Genomic DNA, 20,046 nt, shown 5'->3' with positions numbered 1-20,046 from the left:
AGTGGCTCACGCCTGTAATCCCAACACTTTGGGAGGCCGAGACAGGAGGATCCTGTCTCTACAAAAATAAAAATAAATTAAACAAATAACAGCCAGGAAAAAACAAGATGCCACCTTCAAAGAAGCAATAATGAGGCTCTTGACTTCTCCACGTAAGCACTGAAAGCCAGAAGACAATGGAACAACATTCTCTAAGTACCAAGAGAAAATAACTGCCAACTTGGGATGCTATTTCAAGTGAAAGGGAAAGGCAAAACAAAAACATTTTCAGACACCCTCCCCAGTGAATTGAGAGAATTCCTTACAGCAAACATGCACTAATAAACAAGACAAATCACAACGGAGGCCTTTGGAAAATGGTCCTGGATGGAAACATGGAAATGCAGGAGGGAAAGAACGAAAGAGCAGCAGAGAAGAAACACGCCAGTGCGTTTCCATGCACGCCGGCTGTAGAAAATGATAAGATGATTTATTGTGTGGTTTAACATTGTGCAGAACTGAAATGCCTGAGAATGACAGCACAAAAAGTGGGGGAGAGGCGGATGGATTTAAAGCATTAGAAGGGCAGAGCGTGGTGGCTCACACTTGTAATCCCAGCACTTTGGGAGGCCAAGGCGGGTGGATCCTTTGAGGTCAGGAGTTCAAGACTAGCCTGACCAACATGGTGAGATCCCGTCTCTACTAAAAATAAAAATAAAAAAAATAGCTGGGCATGGTGACACATGCCTGTAGCCCCAGCTCCTCCGGAGGCTGAGGCAGGAGAATCACTTGAACCCAGGAGGCAGAGGTTGCAGTGAGCCGAGTTCACACCACTGCACTCCAGCCTGGGCGACAGAGCGAGACTCTGTCTCAAAAAATAAATAAATAAATAAAGCGTTAGAAGGTCTTTACGTTGTCCAGGAAGTGATAAAAGTACACATTTACATTAGGCCCTGGTAAGTGAAGGATGAATTTTATAATTACATTTTATAATTGTAAATGATTTTATAATTATAATTGTATAATTGCCAGAAAGTAGTAAAAAGAACAATTTGCCTTAGACCATAATTAGTGAAGGATTAATTTTATAATTGTTTGGGTAATTGCTACTAGTACAGTAAAAGTATGACTAACAAGCAAATCGGAGGATGTAAAATAAAATATTTTAATTAATCCTAAAAAAGGAAAAAAAGGGAGAAAAAAGAACAAATAGCAGATGTAATATAGCAGGTTTAAACCTCAGTACATTGATAAATATAATAGATGTATACTAAAAATACTCCAATTAAAAGAAATATTGTCAGACTGAATGTTTTAAAACAAGCCCCACAAAAATTTCGTTAAAAGGATAGAAATTCTTTGAAGTGAGTTGGTTTAAATAAATAAATAAAAGGATGGAAAAAATAAATCATGATAACATTAACTAGAAAAAAAGCTGGCAGAACTATAATAATATGAGACACACTGGACTTCAGATAAAAAAATAACTAGAGATAACAAAGACTTCATAATGATAAGAGGGCTCATCGACCGGGAAGTTAATAATTCTAAATTGTATGCACCTAATAGCATAGTTTCAAAATACATAAAGAAAAACTTATAGGCCTGGCACAGTGGCTCACACCTGTAATCCCAGCACTTTGGGAGGCCAAAGCAGGAGATCACTTGCGGTCAGGAGTTCAAGACCAGCTTGACCAACATGGTGAAACCCCATCTCCATTTAAAAAGATGGGGTTTTTAATTAGCCAGGTGTGGTGGTGGGAGTCTGTAATCCCAGCTACTCGGGAGGCTGAGGCAGGAGAATGGTTTGAACCCAGGAGGTGGAGGTTGCAGTGAGCCAAGATCACATCACTGCACTCCAGCCTGGGCTACAGAGTGCGGCTCCGTCTCAAAAAATAAAATAAAATAAAACAAAATAAAAACTTACAGAACTGAAAAGAGAAATAGAGAGATCTGCTATCACGGCGGCGACTTCAACACAGTCCTTTCAGTTACTAGTAGAATAAGCAGATGGAAGAAAATTCATATGGATATAGATTATTTGAACATAAATTATGAAGTTGGTCAAATTGACAAAAAATAACACCTCTCCAAAAAAAATTGGAAGTTTACATATTCTCTTCAAGGGCACATGTAATAATTATCAAAAGTGTCCATATACTGGGCCGTAAGTCATTCTCTATACATTTCAAGTGACTGAAATAATTTTAAGCATATATTCTGACCATAGTGAAAAGAGGCTACAAATCAATAACAAAAGACTAACCAGAAAATTCTCAAATGTTTGGTAATTTAACAACACACATCTAAATAACTGACAGGCCAAGAAAGAAATCACAAAATGCTAGAAATTGTTTTACCTAAATAGTGATGAAAATATATCAAACCTTATGGGATCAGCTAAAATTATGTTTAGAAGGAAATGTATAGCTTTAAATCTGTGTATTAGAAAAGAAGATTCGCAGAAAAATCAGTGACTGTCCATGTCACGAAGGAAAGAAAGGAGTAGGAAAGAAACCCCAGATAGGGAAGAAAAGAAAAAAGCTAACAAACAAAGAGAAAATTAAAACTAACAGCAGAAATCAATGAAAGAGAAAACAATAAACAGGCAACAGAAAATATGTAAAACCAAAAAGTTGGTTTTATGAGAAGAGTATTGAAACTGGCAAACCACAGCAAGAATGAAACAAGAGCGAGAAAAGGCACAAATCACCAACATCAGGAGTGAAAATGAGAGCGTCAGCGGCTCCTACAGAGGCGAGAAAGACAAGAGGATATTAGGAACAATTTGATGCTATTAGATATTTTCTATCCTTATTTTTTTCAAATTTGTATTGCAGTATAACATACATATGTAGAGTGACCAAATTTATTTATTTTATTTTAGGAGACAGAGTCTTGCTCTCTCTCTCAGGCTGGAGTGCAGCGGTACGATCTCAGCTCACTGCAACCTCTGCCTCCCAGGTTCAAGCAATTCTTGTGCCTCCGCCCTCAGAGTAGCTGGGACTACAGGTGCACACCACCGCGCCCGGCTATTTTTTTGTATTTTTAGTAGAGATGGGGTTTCACCAGTTCAGGCTGGTCTCCAACTCCTGACCTCAGGTGATCCCAGCTGCCTCGGCCTCCCAAAGTGCTGGGATTACAGACGTGAGCCACTGCTCCCGGCCTGATTCCAGGTCTTCAGATAACTCTTTCAATCAACTGGCAACCAGAAAATCCCTGAATCCATCTATTACCTGGAAGCCTGGGACCACAGGTGTGAGCCACCATGCCTGGCCTTTTTTTTTTTTTTTTTTTTTTTTGGAGACAGGTGGAAGACATTTCCTTGAACATCTTAGTTAATACCTTCCCCCCAAGAGGTAACCAGTGTTGTGATTTCTGCTGTCATGGATCGCTTTTTCCTGCTTTTGAAATCCTACGGCATGTAGACTTTGGTGTCTGGCTACTTTTGCTCATTGCAATGTCTGGAGAGTCATCCATGTTTTATGAAGTGTAGTCATTTTTTTTTCCCTTGCCATGTCCTAGCCCAGGGCTCGAACATACCAGATGTTATTCACCCATTCTGTTGTCGAGGGCCATGAGGTTGCTTTCCATGTGGAGATTTTACCCATACAGCTGCTATGAGCAGTCTTGGACATGCCTTTGAAGGGCTGAATGCACTTGTTTCTCTTGGGTATAAAGCTGGGAGTAGAATTGCTGGGTCCTAGGTAGGCATATGTATAGCGTTGGTAAATTCTGCCACTTTTTCCAAAATAGTTGAACCACTACACTCTCACCTGCCAAGCCAAGGATTCTAATTTTAGCTACCTTGGTGGGTATGGTTGTATCTCATTATGGTTTTAATTTGCACTTCTCTTTTTTTGACAAATGATATTGGGCTTGCTTTCATAAAGGTGTTTGGTCACTTGGACACCCTCCTGCAACGCACCTGTTCACTTTCCCTGCTCTTTATTGGGTTGCCCATCTTTTTTCTCTGACTTATAATAGTTACTATACATTTTGAGTCCAAATTATTTGTCCTTTTCACTCTCTTCAAGGTGTCTTTGGATGAATAGAGGTTCCTAGTTTTCAGGTAGCCTAATTTACTAAGAAATTCCCAGCCAGGCGCGGTGGCTCACACCTGTAATCCCAGCACTTTGGGAGGCTGAGGCAGGCGGATTGCCTGAGGTCAAGAGTTCGAGACCAGCCTGGCCAACATGGCAAAACCCCCGTCTCTACTAAAAATACAAAAATTAGCCAGGTGTGGTGGCACATGCCTGTAATCCCAGCTACTCAGGAGGCTGAGGCAGGAGAATTGCTTGAACCCGGGAGGAGAAGGTTGCAGTGAGCCAAGATCACACCACTGCACTCAGCGAGACTCCATCTCCAAAAAAAAAAAAAAAAAAAAAGAAAGAAAGAAATTGCCTTATAATTGATAGCTTAAGGAAGAACTTAAAATTATGCCACAGGCTGCTTCTTGCCGTGAGCGACAGGAGTACAGGATGGTTTGCCTTCTCACTTCGGACAGTGAGAAAACCAGACCCAAGCTTTGCAGCGGGAGGGGAGGCAGGGCTGTGGGCTGATGGTGCCCTACTCATTGGCAGTTCCCTTCTGAGGACCATCCAGTGGCCTGTGCACCACGAGCCTTTCTCCCCCAGCCAGTGGGGGTGCAAGCATTTCCAGGCCTGTATCACATCCGAGGCGTGCTCGGCTCCAGCGTTCTGCGGGTGGTTTTCCTGCCTCCCCTGGCTTCCTCGCGTGTGTGCAGGGGGTCCTCTGCCGGCGCTGGGGCTCTGTGTGTGGTGCTCTCCTCACCGCTGCTTCACTCTGCAAATTCCAGTTGCTTTGGCCTCCCCAAACTCTGATCTGGGCCTCAACTCGGCAACATCACCAAACCCCGTGGGAGCCGCTCCGCCCTTTGGCCTGCAAGCTATGCTGTGAGCAAGGCGGGCGGTCGGGCTCACCTCATTTCTTTCCTTTCTTGACATCACGGTCCTGTGCTGCCTGCTGTCCAGTGTCTGAAAACTGCCGTTTCACATATTTTGTCATTTTCTCACTGTTCAAGGTGAGAAGGCAAATCCATCCTGTACCCCGTTACTCACGGCCAAAAGGAGAAATGGCCTGTGGCATGATTTTAAGTTCTTCTTCAAGCTAAATCATGACAGCCTTCTCAGTAAAATTTTATTGTATTTGAGAGTAAAAACAGTTTACTGTCTTTTTTGTCATAATTTGAATGTTTGGCCATCACTTCTTTGAATTTTTCTGAAAAAGCCATTAATTTTTGCATAGAAAAGGTGTGGGCTTCATTCTGTCTAATGGTTTCTCATATTTGTCACTAGCAAGATTAATTGGACACAAACCACATGTGTGCTTCACTCACTCCTGCAAATGACCCAAGACCCAAAGCAGGCCCTGAGCCACTGAGCTCCCCTCTGTCCCGCAGGGTTCTCTCTCCTCAGCTCCAGCTCCCTGACTGCATCCCCAACTGTCACCTGAGCATCTCACCCACTGTCCCCACATCTGGGCCACTTGGGCCAGGAGCTGGGCATGTCCTTGGCCCTCTCTGCCCCTCCGCCGGGGACCCAGCCCCTTCAGCCTCCGGCCTCTCCACACGGCCCATTTGCCCTCCACCACCTCCTCCCGCAGCCCCTGTGCCCTCACTCCCAGTCAAAGCCCTCCTCACTCTGCCTAGACAAGGAACAAGAAAGCTCGCACTCCTTAGGGAGGTCCTGGAATGTTGAGCCCACCAAACCAAATCACCGCCCACTGGCCCGTCAGGCCAGCCCTACCCTAGGGCTGGTGCACCCCCGGCACCTTCCACAGCCGTGGGCCCTGGGATGTCTGTTCAGGCTGACTATCCAGCAGGCCCTGGGTCTCTGGGAAGGCCCGTTAAGGGGCCCCGCTCAGAAGGCCCTCAGGAGTCTGCTGCCCAGACTAAGTTCTCACTACCTGGCCTCACCCACAGTCCTCCCTGTGGCCTCCCGTTAAGGGGGCCGGGCCAGCGGTGACCACCTCCAGTGTGGCCCCGGGAGTGGCGTTCAGATGGTTCAGATGGCAAGACAAGGCGTGGAGGCCCCGAGTGGCTGCATGAGGCCTGTGGAGCCCTGTCCTCAAGTTCTCGGTGGGCCACTCGGCTCAACCACCCCCTTGCAAACTCAAATGCATCCCCAAGGGCAGGGGAGGGTGGCATCATAAAGGCAGTCCACCCAGGAACATCTGGCGATGTCGTCTCCACGGCCACCGCAGGGAGTGGAAGGACAAGGGGCTCGGAGCAGCCAGACGGCTGGGCTGCGGAGGTAAGAAGCCCGCCCTGCTACTCCCGCCAGGGTCTCAAGGTCAGCCTTGCTGAGGGCCTGAACCACTGCCTGGTAGCCTGGCAGCCCGACAACACATCAGTACCGTGGGGCCCGCCCTGTGGCTGGAAGTGGACAGTGACCTCTGACACCTCCAACAACCCGGGTGTGATGGGTGCCAGTGACGTGATGTAACAACGGGCAGTGGGTGTCCTCCGAAGCCCTAGCAGGGAGAAGGAACTGGGGCGGGAGGTGGCGCTCACCACACAGGGACCGTGTGCCTGCTTACTGCCTATTTTTATGCAGGATGAGCGGGGTTTTAAACAGTGCTCTCGGCCAGGCGCGGTGGCTCCCGCCTGTAATCCCAGCACTCTGGGAGGCCGAGGTGGGCGGATCACGAGGTCAGGAGATCCTGGCTAACACGGTGAAACCCCGTCTCTACTAAAAATACAAAAAATTAGCTGGGCGTGGTGGCGGACGACTGTAGTCCCACCTACTCAGGAGGCTGAGGCAGGAGAATGGCGTGAACCCGGGAGGCGGAGCTTGCAGTGAGCCGAGATCCTGCCACTGCACTCCAGCCTGGGAGACAGAGTGAGACTCCGTCTCAAAAACAAACAAACAAACAAAAACAGCGCTCTCGGATGCTGTCTCACTGAACAGTTTTCATAAATTAACTCTTCTGTTTTTTAGGAGTAAACATCTGGAAATGCTGCTTTCTAGCCCAGGCCGCCCCCTGGTGGCAGCATCTCTGAATTGCAGCCACCCCTGGTCTGTCCTATGTGCAGGGCCCCACCCACCCCAAACACCAAGGATAGAGAAACAAGGCCAAGGTGACAGGCTCCAGCGTGCTGCCATGTGATAGAAGAATGATTTATTAGAACAAATTCCATGACAAATCATATAAAATAACCATTTTCCGAAAGACAGCCACAAGACCACCTGAGAACGAATGTACAGTGAACCCTCCGAGAAGCCCGGCAAACAAGGACCAGTTCCCAGGCAAAGGCTGGAGGGGGAGGAACAAAGGAGCTCAGTGTGGGGAGGAGCAGGAACTTGTGAACTTAAAACATTGCACAGCCACTGCCGAGGGGTGGGAAGGAGCCGTGGATGAAGCGTGACCACTTCATGTCCAGGGGCAGGCGGGGTGGGCAACTGGGGCATGCAGGGGTGGGCAGTAGCCCGGTGGACCGGACTAGCACCTCCTCCATACAGACAGCAGGCTCTTGGGGCGGGGACCAGGGGGGGACACCTGCCACCCCCGCCCCCCCTCACACACACACGTAAACATCAGGTGGGCCGCAGGGCTCAGAGGAACAGAACCCGTACACCCAACCCCAGATCAGCTAAAAGTAAACAGGGGACACACACCACCCGCTTCCAGCCTCCAGTCCCCAGTGCCGCTCCCCCAGCAGCTGGCCCTGTCCAGGTCCGACTCTCATACCAATGCCAGGCAGGGTGTGGAGCTCACCCACGCCAGTCTGGTCCAGGTGGGACACCCCCACGTCCACCCCCACCAACCACGGCCAACGGGCTCTTTGGCTTAGAGGCTCCGGCAACACGGGCTGCCCCAGCAGGGGCCACGGCAGAGGGACCAAGCTCTGCTCACCTGCCATGTTCCCAGCTGAAAGAATCCTGAGAAAACAACAGTTCCTGGGCCCGTCCCTGCCCCCATGCCCACTTGAGGCCTGATAGCGTGAAGCCAAAAGGGGAGGGCGTGTGGTGCAGGCCAAGCTGCGAGCTTCTGGAAACCCGGCTTCCAGTGACTTTGGTCGTGCGCTCACCCCCGCCAGAAGGGCTGCCATGCACCCGGCTGCACCAGGCCCTTGGAAGCCCACCTACAGAGGCCCATAGCCCCTCACGGGGACATGCCCTGCAGTCCTCACGGTGCAGCGTGGAGGCGCCTGGACTAGCCGTGTGCATGGGAGTTGGGGGGTGTCTGCACCTGTGTGCATGGCTCAGCTCTCAACAAGCCCCTGGTCCATACCCAGGAGGCCTCCACGGGGCAGCCCCAAGCTCAATGGGTTTGGCAACTGTGTTGGCACCAAAGGCTGGAAGCAGTGGGGCTCCTGCCTATAAAAGGCCTGGGGTCAGGTGGGAGCCACCAGGGCAAGTGCCCTGCCATCTCAGACAGTCCCAGGAACAGGTGAGCCTGCCCACCTCCATGTTTGGCACCAAATGACCCCACAGTCGACCTCTCTTCCTCTGCCTGGCCGCAGGCCAGCACAAAGGGTTATGGCAGGTTAGTGCCTGGAGGAGCCAGCCAGGCCTGGAGGGGGCACCTGCAATGGCACCAACAACTCTTTCCTTTAAAGCTAAAGACAAAAATAACAGTGATGAAGAGGAGGCGGGGTAATGCCCTTGAGGGCTTGACCTTGGCAGCAGCCTGGCCAGGAGCTGGGCCCAGAGGCCTGTAGGGGGCGAGGCAGGGGTGGGGGTGGCCATGGGGCTGGACAGGGTGAGTAGGGTGCTGGCTGGGAGCTGACGAGGGGGCAAGGGCGTGGGAGGCACCCGCCCACAGGGATATGGCACATGTGGGGGTCTTCAGGGAGAACCACCTGCGGCCAGGCAGGCGGGTGTGCGGCGGACGGAAGGCAGAGACGCACACACACAGGGAGGCTGGCCTGGCCAGGTCTGGGGCCTAGATCAGGAACCTCTCGGCATCAGGGAGGAAGGTGGGGTCCGGGAGGCTGGGAGGCCCACAGCTGGCCCGCTGTGGGAAATTCCTCAGGGGCAGGGCTGGCAGCAGGGCCTCGGCTGAGGCGGGTGAGGGTGGGCTCTGGGCAGCCACGCGGCCCTTCCCCAGCCCCGGCTGTGCAGAGCTGGCCAAGCTCCTGTTTCCTGTGAGCACGTCCAGGCTCCCACTGGGGTCCACGATGGCATTGATGACTGGAGGTGGGGAGGGAGGGTCAGGCTGCGGATCCAGTTCACCTGCTCCCACCCTGTGAGTCAGGATTCCCCACAAGGCCCTGCCAGCCTCCCTTGCTGCCCCAGGCTTGGGCCACACTCACCTTCCAGCTGTTTCTGCACCCGCCTCAGTTCCTTCAGGATGGAGCTGATTTCCTGGAAACGTGGCAGGAAGGGAGGTGGAGTCAACTTCTGACGGGCTGCAGCCCTGCCCCGGGGCTCTGTGTGCAGGAGCTGGGACAAGGTTTGGGGCCAGCCAGGCAAAGCCAGGCTGGCTGGGGGCGGGCCAAGGGGCACGGGGCCCCGGTGCTCACCTTGTTAGATGTCTTCAGGATGGGCACCTCGTTCTCGGCGTTGATCCTGGCTTCCAGGTCCTCCCAGGCTCTCCCTGTGTTCTGAAAGAGGATCCTGTCCGAGGTAGGGGGAGGCAGAAATGGGGGGACAAGGACAGAGATGACAGAGCTGAGGCACAATTCTCCCAGACCTCCTCTGCCATGGTGAAGTTCATCCCAGCCCACCTGGGCCTAAGGGGGAAACTGAGGCCTGATGCATGAAGGGCACCAAAGTCCCATCTGTGCCTGACACTCGGCGGTGGGGAGGGCTGGGCCCGGGATGAGGGCTAGAGGAGAAGGGGAGGAAGGGCCGCTCTGGAGGCGCTGGCTCCTCTGAGTTCAGGGTCTGCCTGCTGGGAGCCACATACACGTGCACACGGGAGGGCTGCTCCACAGGTGCACACGAGTACCCATGAAACCGCTGCCCTTGAGGGATTCAGCCAGGCTGAGTCTCAGCTCATGCAGCTGTGCTGGTGTCTGGGCGTCCACCTCAGCCAGGAAGCCGACTCACTTCATCTTCTCGGCAAGGTGCTCTGTGTTCTCACGGATGGCCTGCGACAGCTGGGACACCGGGTTCAGCATCAGGTTATCGAAGATCACCTGCAAGAGCCCCGCCTCAGCACGGCCCCGCCCTCGAGGAGCCCCGCCCCTGCTCCCCCCACACCCAGCTCCGTGGCGGTAGTGGGCACCGTGCCTCCTCTCGGTTCCGAGGCCGCGTCTTGTTGGCCAGGGCGTCCTCACAGCTGTCGTTCATGTTCTGGTCAAAGTCCCGAGAGTTCAGCGAGCCGGGCGGCACCTTCTGGAAGTTGAGGCTGGCCTCGGGGATGCGCTGCACCAGCTGCAAGAGGGAGGGCCGGCACCGTGGGCCCCGGGCAGAGGCTCCTGCCAGGCTGTGGCTGCACCTCCCTGCTCCGGCCCGGCAGGTGGACAGAGCACACCCACCTTCCGTCTGTGCAAGGTCCCTCCTGTGCCCCTACCCCGCCATGGAGGCAGCTGGGCTGGGGATGACGGCACAGTCAGGCTTGACTCAGGTGCCACAAGCGCCCCAGACCTCGAGCTCTCCGGTGGCCGTTTGGGGCGCTGACCGAGGGGGACATGTTCCAGCTCGCCAAGTGGGGATGCGCAGCAGGGCCTCAGCCGAGGCATGCAAAGGGCTGTGGGGACCTGGCCTGACCCTCCTCGAGGGTGGCTCTGGCACAGGGGCCTCAGAAAGCCTGGGGCTCACCTCCTCCCGGGCAGAGATGGTCGAGGCGGGGGTGCTGGGCATGGTGCTGAGGGAGGCGCTGTGGGCAGGCTCCGAGGAGCCCAGGGTGTCACCGTCCCCAGCCACATCATGGATCTCCTGGGCTAGGATGGCCACGTCCTTCACCAGCGTCTGGCTCAGCCTGCAGCCGGCAGGAAAGACGGCAGGTTCTGCACAGACGAAGTCGGGGCAGCAGGGGCCAGACAGGCCTCAGAGCCCCTCCCAGCTCCCAGGCAGCTGCTGGCCAGAGGTGGGGCCTGGGGGAGGTGCTCCCCAGCCTGGCCCCAAACACTTGCCTAGCCACTGGTTACACAGGCACTGGCCATGGCCCCAAAGGGAGGCCAAACTCCCCACAGCCACAAGGAGGGATGGTGGGGGGCTGGGACGGAGCCTGAAAAGAAGGGTGCACAGAAACCCTTGCTGGCTCTGGGGCAGGCCACACCTCCTCTCTCTCCGGCCCCCCAGGGCCAGCATCACAGCTGCGGGGCCCAAATGGGATGTATGGGACTCAGTCATAGAATGTGTGGGTGCCACGGGCGCCCAGCTCTGCAGGCAGAGAAACTGAGGCAAGGAAGGGAGTGGGCTGAGGCCACAGAAACTACAGCCTGGCACTCCTCACACTGAGGGTGGGGGCTGGGCAGAGGGTGGGGCTGGGCAGAGGGTGGGGCTGGGCAGAGGGTGGGGCAGGCAGATCCAGAGAGGCAGGGGACCCCTTGCAGGCCAGTGAGGCCAATGGCAGCTCAGCCTAGCCCCCTGCTCAAGCCTGGCCAGCTCAGTCCCCCTAGGATGTGCCCAGGGGGCACAGGCCTCCACCCTGCCGAGGTAACAGACACTTCCCAGCGAGGACAGGGGCCTGCCGGGCCCGTGAGCAGCTCCCAGCCCTCTGCTGGAGCGCACAGCCTCGTCAGCTGTCCTGCTGGCCCCTTAAGCACCTGGGCCACCAGCAGGTCCTGTCCCACTTAGGCCTTCAGCCCAGGCCGTGGGGACCTAGGCTCCCTGTCACTGCCAACCACCCATCCTCATGGGGACAGGCCCCACCCCAAGCCTCCTCGGCCCCCACACTGGCAGTCACCCAAGGAACAGACCACCCTGAGGGCCCTCCCCCTACCCCTACCTCCAGCGGCACCACAACCCTCGCCAGACACTGGCACGACTGGAGAAACACCCCCAGCACCCTCTGCCCAGATGGCCTTGCACATCCCACTGGCTGCCCTGGCCCCACTCAGGACTGGGTCCTAGCTGGGTCCACCCTTCCACATCAAGACAAAACATGGAAGCCCTCCCTCCACCTCTGGGTGACACCAATTGGCACATGCCCCTGGCCCTCAGGCCCCTGCCTAGCACTCCCTGGCCTCCTGCCCCCGGCACATGGCATGCTCCAGCTCACCCACCGTGGAAGGCAGAGAACTCCAGAAACCCACATGGGCCCCCCACGTCCCCTTCTGCTCTCAGGCCTGGAAGCACCCACCCCCTTCTCAGCCAGGTGCAGTGTCTCTGTCCAGAGCCCTAGCCCTGTGCCAGCCTCCTCTGCTGATGGCAGCCTTCTTCCCTATGCTCCCCCAATACCTCAAGCATCCCCAGAGCCCTGTCCCCAGTCCCCATCCTTCCAAGCCCCCCAGGTCCTCCCCACCAACTTCATGCTGCTCACAGCCTCAGGTGCCTGCGCCTCCACCCCAGTGTGGGCCACTCTCTAAGGGCCGCCTGCTCCTGGCCACCTCCTTCCAGGTCCCTCATGGGCTTCAAACTCAGCATCCTCCACAACAAACACTTGCCATCCACCCTGGTCCTGGGACCCCCCCTGCCTGCCCCACAGCCTTTCAGGGACTGCCTTTGCAGTACTGACCACTGCTTGGCAAAGACCACTCTCACTCCCACCCAACTCCCTACCCCATCCTCCCCAGCGCCTGGCCTGGAGAGGGCCCTGTTACTGAATGACCATGTGAGGGAGTTCATTTCTAATGAAAACCTTTGAGGAGGCCCTCCTTGTACTGGCGGTCTCACCTCCTGGGAAGATCTGCATCCACCCACCCCTCCATCCACCCACTCACTCATCCATCCATCCATCCACCCACCCACTCATCCATCCATCCATCCCTCCATCCACCCACCCACTCATCCATCCATCCACACACCCACCCACCCATCCATCCACCCACCCACCCATCCATCCACCCACCCACTCATCCATCCACCCACCCACTCATCCATCCATCCATCCCTCCATCCACCCACCCACTCATCCTTCATCCATCCATCCACCCACCCACTCATCCATTCATCCATCCATCCACCCACCCACTCACTCACCCATCCATCCACCCACTCATTCATCCATTCATCCATCCCTCCATCCACCCACCCACTCATCCATTCATCCATCCATCCACCCACCCACCCACTCACCCATCCATCCACCCACTCATTCATCCATTCATCCATCCATCCATCCACCCACCCACTCATCCATTCATCCATCCATCCACCCACCCACCCACTCACCCATCCATCCACCCACTCATTCATCCATTCATCCATCCATCCATCCATCCACCCACCCACTCATCCATCCATCCACACACCCACCCACCCATCCATCCACACACCCACCCACCCATCCATCCACCCACCCACCCATCCATCCACCCACCCACTCATCCATCCATCCATCCCTCCATCCACCCACCCACTCATCCATTCATCCATCCATCCACCCACCCACCCACTCACCCATCCATCCACCCACTCATTCATCCATTCATCCATCCATCCATCCACCCACCCACTCATCCATCCATCCATTCATCCATCCATCCATCCACCCACCCACTCATCCATCCATCCATCCATCCATCCATCCACCCATCCACCCACCCACTCATTCATCCATCCATCCATCCCTCCATCCACCCACCCACTCATCCATTCATCCATCCATCCACCCACCCACCCACTCACCCATCCACCCACCCACTCATCCATCCATCCATCCATCCACCCATCCACCCACCCACTCATTCATCCATTCATCCATCCATCCATCCACCCACCCACCCACTCATTCATCCATTCATCCATCCATCCACCCACCCACCCACCCACTCATCCATCCATCCATTCATCCATCCATGCATCCATCCACCCACCCATTCATCCATCCATCCATCCACCCACCCACCCACTCATCCATCCATCCATCCATCCATCCATCCACCCATCCATCTACCCACTCATCCATCCATCCATCCATCCCTCCATCCACCCACCCACTCATCCATTCATCCATCCATCCATCCACCCACTCACTCATCCATCCATCCATCCACCCACCCACTCATCCATCCATCCATCCACCCACCCACCCACCCACTCACCCATCCATCCACCCACTCACTCACCCATCCTTCCATCCATCCACCCACTCACTCACCCATCCATCCATCCATCCATCCACCCACTCACCTACTCACCCATCCATCCATTCATCCATCCATCCATCCACCCACTCATCCATCCATCCACCAACCCACTCATTCATCCATCCATGCACCCATCCACCCACTCACTCATCCATTCATCCATCCATCCATCCACCCGCCCACTCATCCATCCATCCATCCACCCACTCACTCATTCATCCATCCACCCACTCACTCATCCATTCATTCATCCATCCATCCATCCATCCACTCATCCATCCATCCACCCACCCACTCATCCATCCATCCATCCATCCACACACTCATCCATCCATCCATCCACCCACCCACCCACTCACCCATCCATTCATCCACCCACTCACTCATCCATTCATCCATCCATCCATCCATCCATCCATCCATCCATCCACTCATCCATCCACCCACCCACTCATCCATCCATCCATCCATCCACACACTCATCCATCCATCCATCCACCCACCCACTCATCCATCCATCCATCCATCCACACACTCATCCATCCATCCATCCACCCACCCACCCACTCACCCACTCACCCATCCATCCATCCACCCACTCACTCATCCATTCATCCATCCATCCATCCACTCACCCACCCTATTCATCCATCCATCCATCCACCCACCCACCTACCCACCCATCCATCCATCCATCCATCCATCCATCCACCCACCCATCCATGCATCCATCCATCCATCCATCCACCCACCCACCCTCCCATCCATCCATCCATCCACCCACCCACCCACCTACCCACCCAGCCATCCACCCATCCACCCACCCAGCAACCTATCCATCTACCCGCCCACCTGCCCATCCATCCATCCATCCACCCACCCACCCACCCTCCTATCCATCCATGCACCCACCCACCCTCCTATCCATCCATCATCCATCCATCCATTCGTCCATCCATCCAGCTAGCCAGCCATCTGCCGTACCATCTATCCACTCAAGAAGGGAGCTCCCAGCCTGGTCCCTGCCCTCAGGGTGCTCTCACTCAAGAAAAGGCACTGGCACCCAGTGGATTTACTCTGAATGGGCTACTCACCTGGCAATCTCCGCAATCTCTGCCGTCTGCACGATGAAACCATAAGGGTCAGGCTCCTCCTCATCGTCGTCCGTGTCCTGGGGGCCGGGGGCCCGGGAACGAGCCCGGGTGGAGCTGCCAGCCCTCGGGGTCTGAGTGGCTGTTGAGGTGTGGGAGCGTGTGTGTTTGGGGGAGCCGTGGCGGGAGCCGTACTCCTCCTCAGAGGTGGACGTGTAATCCGAGCCCTGCTGCCGGCGCCTCATGTCTTGGTGAGTGAATTGGTTTTAGAAGCAAGAACAGAACAAAGCAGCACTCAGCACCCTGTGGCAGTCCCAGGGTCCCTCTGGGAGAGGGCTCAGTGCTGCAGGGCTGGGCAGCGTCGAGGCTGGTGCCCCCACCCAGTAGCCCTTCATTGAAACATCAACAGCTGCTGAGCTCCAGGGGCCACAAGGCCCCCACCAGCCCAGGGGCACATGCGGGGAAGGCTGCCTGGTGCTCCCAGGCCAGTGGCTGCAACCCGGGAGCAGTCTGCAGCTGATTAGGTGGGAAACCCCCTTACAGGTGGTGGGAAAGCAGTGCCTGGCAGACCCCAAAACAGAGTAAACCTCCCCACCAGGACCTGCTGCGGCCCAGGCTGGACCACACAGACAGGCAAGGACCAGTCAGAGCCCAAGCAAGCCCACTGCAGTCCCTCCCTGCTGCCTGCTTGAGTTTGTCAGACCCAAAGCTTCAGGTTCCGCCCTCCTGGGCAGAGTCCTGGCCTCCTCACCAGCCCCTGCTCTAAGCCCGGCAGCAGCTGCGCTCCTGCACTGTAGCGGGGGATGATGGCGAGCCGCATGCTTGGGTCAAACACCACCAGTGCACCACGTCGGGTAGGGACAGCAGGCTCCACCAAGCAGGGGTGACCCTCAGCCCCGCCCCATCCCTTCCTCCAGCGAACCCTGCCCCAGCCTCCAGCCATACGCAGGGCCTGCCCAGTGCAGCCAGCAGTTGGGGTGGGGCTGTGGGAGGATGCTGGGAGTCAGGAAAGAGGCTCCACTGGGATCGTGGGTGGGGAGGTGGGTGCACAGGGCAGAAGGCAGTAGCAGCAGCACCTTGGCCTCAAACCAATCCACTCGCAGGACAGCTCAGGTGCCTCGGCGGGCGGGGTGGGCCCCGCTCTGCAGACGCGGATGTCCGGCCACCCCAGGTAGGAGGCCAGCTCTGGTGGCCACAGAGGACCATCCCCGCTTGCTGTGCCCATGGACATCTGGGGGGCAGGGCAGGACTCTGCTCACAGCCCTCCCTCCCTCCCTGGTCATGGGGCCTGCGGGCTCAGAAGGGTGTTAGAGCAGCTACCAGCGGAGGGCACAGGTGTACTTGGCACCCTTCACTGAGCCACAGTACTGCGGCAGAGATCCATGGGACAGCCCTCCCCAGGCCTAGGGCCTCAGGCCCATGGGCAGATGGCGTGGGGACCCAAAGGCACCAGGGGCCTGAGCCAGGAGTACAGGAAGAGTGGGGAGGGCCAGCCTGCGCTTCGGGGCCCTGAGGCACATCCTGGGGGATGGAAGGCCCTCTCCACGCCAGAGACGGTCAGGGTGTTCTACCCACACCAGGGGACTGCGGGCCCTGCCCTCAGCCCATGCACGTGTGTGTGTGCACGTGAGTCCAGCAACACATCTACCCCAGCTTTGGGAACAGAGGCTCCTCTCGTGCCAGGACCAGGGGCCCATGGCCAGCACTCAGCTGGCATCCAAGATGCTGCAGACCCACTGGCAGCCCTGTCTTGGCCCTGGCCTCCCACCCGCCCTGGCACTCACTGGAGGTGTATCGGGCACTGCCCGAGCGGGCCCTGCTGAAGGGCTGGCGGGGACCCGTGGTGGTGGCTGTGTTGGCAGCCTTCCTGGCGACAGCCCGTGCTTCGGCCATGGTGGGCTTGCGGCTGGCACAGCACAACTCCACACTGCGGCCCGAGAAGCTGGTGCGGGCAGGGGCTGCCTCGGGGTCACTAGTCCCTGTGAAGGAGCCAGCCCGCTTCCGGGGCATGGCCAGGATGTCCAAGCGTGACAGCTTCTTGGCCTGCTCAGCAGCTGGCCGGCCCACGGGCTCAGGGTTGCCCAGGGACCCCCGCTCACCATCCACAGCCTCAGTGTCTGAAGCGTCCCCCAGCCGGGCCCGCCTCAGCCGGGAGGCCCGTGTGGGGCGAGGGGTGGACAGGCTGTTGGAGCGGGTCAAGGCCTGCGGCCCCTTCTGGGAGCTGGCTGAGCTACGGCTCTGCTCCTCCCGGGCAGCCGGGGATGGCGGTGGGGCCGCTGGTTTCCGGCGAGACCCTAGCCGTCCTGCCCCGGTGGCCTCAGGGGTTTCGTGGTTGGAGGCCATCACATCTGAGCTGGGTAGGTGGGTGAGGACAGGGCCACGCTCCTCACTGGGCCAATCCAGGGACCCTCGGGGCCTGTGGCCACGCCTTATGGCTGAGCGCCGTACCGGCTCTCCACGGCCCATGTCCGTCGGGCCAAGTGGGTGATGCTGCCTCTCTGAGGACTGCTCACGGGCACTGCCCAGGGCGGTGCCTCCTGGGTCCTGTGCAGCTGGCGGGGATGGCGACATCTCCTTCTGTGCCCGCAGAGGCTGGGGGGTTGTGGGGCTGGGCCCGCTCTTGCCACTACGCAGGCTGACGGTGCTGGCTGTGTCCACGTCCGAGTCCCCAGACAGGGCGTCCTCCGGCGGCCTCGGGGTGCTGCCCCCCTCACACTCGGCATCCACAGAATTGGAGAGGAGTCGGGCCTCCAGGGCCGCCAGGGCCGTCTCCGTCTCCTTCAAGATCAGGTGGGTGTCCTGGGAGTGGAAGTCCATGCGTGCGGCCCGGGTAGCGGCCAGGTCCTGTAGAAGCGGGTGGCTGGAGATGTGGGGGGGCTTGCCAGGCGCTGGGGGACCACTGGCTGGCTCCTTAGTGAAGCTCTCTTGCCGGAGAAAGGCTGGGGCAGGGCCGTCGGGTTCTGGGGACCGTCCAGGCCGTAGCTGGATGACCATTCTCCCATTGGCACTGACATAGACGCCATCCCGTGCTGGGGGGCTGGGCTGGGCTGTCTGCCCTAGGCCCTCCCCATCCCCTGGAGCCGCAAGCGGTTTCCTAGATAACACAGCGTCCCCATTCTGGTCCCCAATGAAGAAAGAGGCGGGAGTTGGCTCCCCGGGGGCCCTTGGTGAGCGCCGACCCCTGCTCCACGTGGGCCCCTCCTGGGGGCTCCTGCGTCTGCTGTCCTGTGGCTCCACCCCTGGCTCGGGGCCTCGGCCCCCGTCCGACCCACTGGCATCGCTGAGGCTGTCAGGATCCAACTCCTCCTGGCCGCAGAGGCGGCTGGGCTGCTCACTGCCCAGCTCCGGTGGCCCAGGCCCACTCCTCCTGCTGCTCTCCGGGCTCGCAGGGCTGTCAGCCCTCTCACTGGGCAGCTGAGGGAGCCGTCGCCGCGTGCGCACAGGCAGGGACCCCTCCGGCTCCCCGCCTCTACGTCCCGGGCCATCCTCTGTGGAGCACAAAGGCAGCCGGTTAGAGGGCCGCTGGTCTGCAGGCCCTCCACGCTCAGGAAAAGGCAGCCTGTGTCCGTGGTCAGTGGCCTGAGGCCCGCCCCGGCCTGGCCCGACTCCCCCGCAGCACTGGAGCCACTTACCTGTGAGGCCCGGGTCTGAGTAGCTGTCAGCCAGGCTGGCCCAGCGGGACACCCACTTCTGACCCCCAGGGGAGCCCGGCACCGGGAGGCCCTGTGGAGAGGAGGGTGGGAGTGTTTCCACACGCAAGCCCAACGGCGAGAAGCAGGGGGTGCCAGGGAACAGGAGGGGCGTCCAGAGCAGCCAACACCAGCCCCACGCATGCGCGCCACCCTGGGCCTGCCGCATGAGCGAGCGTGCCCCTGCAAAGGCAGCCAGGGATCCCAGTTGCCTCGCCTGGACTTGCTCCAACGCGACCCCCTGCCTGCCCAGCCCAGGCAGCCTCACAGAACTCAGTTCCAGGTTGGCAGAGCAGCCGTGGCCCTGTCCTGACCTCAGAGCCCGTTTTGCCCAGGACCTCAAATCAACAGTGGGCCTGACACCTGGCCCCGATCCCGCCTCATGGAAGCCCCAGCCCACCCTCCTCTGAGCGTGTCCCTCAGAGGAAAGTCCAGTCTCGCCCCATGGGGGGCCCGCTGACCCCAGGTCCGGCTTGGATGCTGCCCTCTTCCTGCCCAGCCCCTCCTTGGGGTGGCCGTCTGTGCCTGTACCTGGTGCTCTGCCTGGGGGGCCGCACCCAGTGGCCGGGAGGCAAACTCCTGCAGTAGCGCCATCCGCTGGGCCACGCCCCCGTCATCAGACTCATCTCTGTCCCCTCTGATGACTGGGCGAAAGGTGGCTGAAGATGCCCTGGAGAGTTCAGGGGACTCCAACACCCCAAAGACCTGCCAAGAGGAAATGGTCCCAGGCACCGAGGGTCAGAGAAGCCCACCTCCCAACCCTCCACTGACACCGGCCACCCCCAGGCCACAGGGAGAGCAGGGACCTGGTTGGCCAGAGTGGCTGGTGGCCGGGACATGCAGCCTGGCTGTCAGCAGGACATGCGGATGGGATACGGACCCAGCCCTGGGAAGGGGAGGGGCGGGGCTATGGGCAGCACACCAGGCTCCCTCCTGCCCAGCTGGGCCAGAGGCAGGAGCCAGGGCTGGGCTGGAGCAGGACAACGTCCGCCCACCTCTACCCCTCGTTCCCCAAGAGCGCTCTCACTCGCCACCCCCGGCATCGCCTCCACCCCCCCGTTCCCCACGAGCGCTCTCACTCGCCACCCCCGGCATCGCCTCCACCCCCCGTTCCCCACGA

At 57.7% G+C, this 20,046-nt stretch overlaps 1 protein-coding gene across 6 annotated transcripts in view; it reads right to left on the bottom strand.

The window, feature by feature from the left end:
• Window positions 1–7,100: 7,100 nt before the first annotated feature.
• CEP170B (centrosomal protein 170B) overlaps window positions 7,101–20,046 on the bottom strand; it is a 33,296-nt gene continuing 20,350 nt past the window's right edge. For 2 of the 6 annotated variants that reach the window (XM_024348962.3, XM_024348961.3), the window contains 10 exons: window positions 19,458–19,631; window positions 18,870–18,960; window positions 17,022–18,725; window positions 15,241–15,484; window positions 10,713–10,872; window positions 10,182–10,325; window positions 9,999–10,087; window positions 9,470–9,563; window positions 9,260–9,311; window positions 7,101–9,137 (listed from right to left, as the gene is read on the bottom strand). In XM_024348962.3, coding sequence (XP_024204730.3) covers window positions 8,890–9,137; window positions 9,260–9,311; window positions 9,470–9,563; window positions 9,999–10,087; window positions 10,182–10,325; window positions 10,713–10,872; window positions 15,241–15,484; window positions 17,022–18,725; window positions 18,870–18,960; window positions 19,458–19,631 — 3,000 coding nt within the window. In that variant the 3' untranslated portion in view covers window positions 7,101–8,889. Of the gene's footprint in view, window positions 9,138–9,259; window positions 9,312–9,469; window positions 9,564–9,998; window positions 10,088–10,181; window positions 10,326–10,712; window positions 10,873–15,240; window positions 15,485–17,021; window positions 18,726–18,869; window positions 18,961–19,457; window positions 19,632–20,046 lie in introns of those variants that run through there. The other 4 variants (XM_024348964.3, XM_024348963.3, XM_054666337.2 and 1 more) reach the window with 4 other exon arrangements.

Source organism: Pan troglodytes, chromosome 15 (genome assembly GCF_028858775.2).
Source record: "Pan troglodytes isolate AG18354 chromosome 15, NHGRI_mPanTro3-v2.0_pri, whole genome shotgun sequence".
In the NCBI taxonomy this organism is placed as follows: domain Eukaryota; kingdom Metazoa; phylum Chordata; class Mammalia; order Primates; family Hominidae; genus Pan; species Pan troglodytes.
Note: the sequence above shows the minus strand (reverse complement) of the source record. Positions and strands in the feature narration are given on the sequence as shown.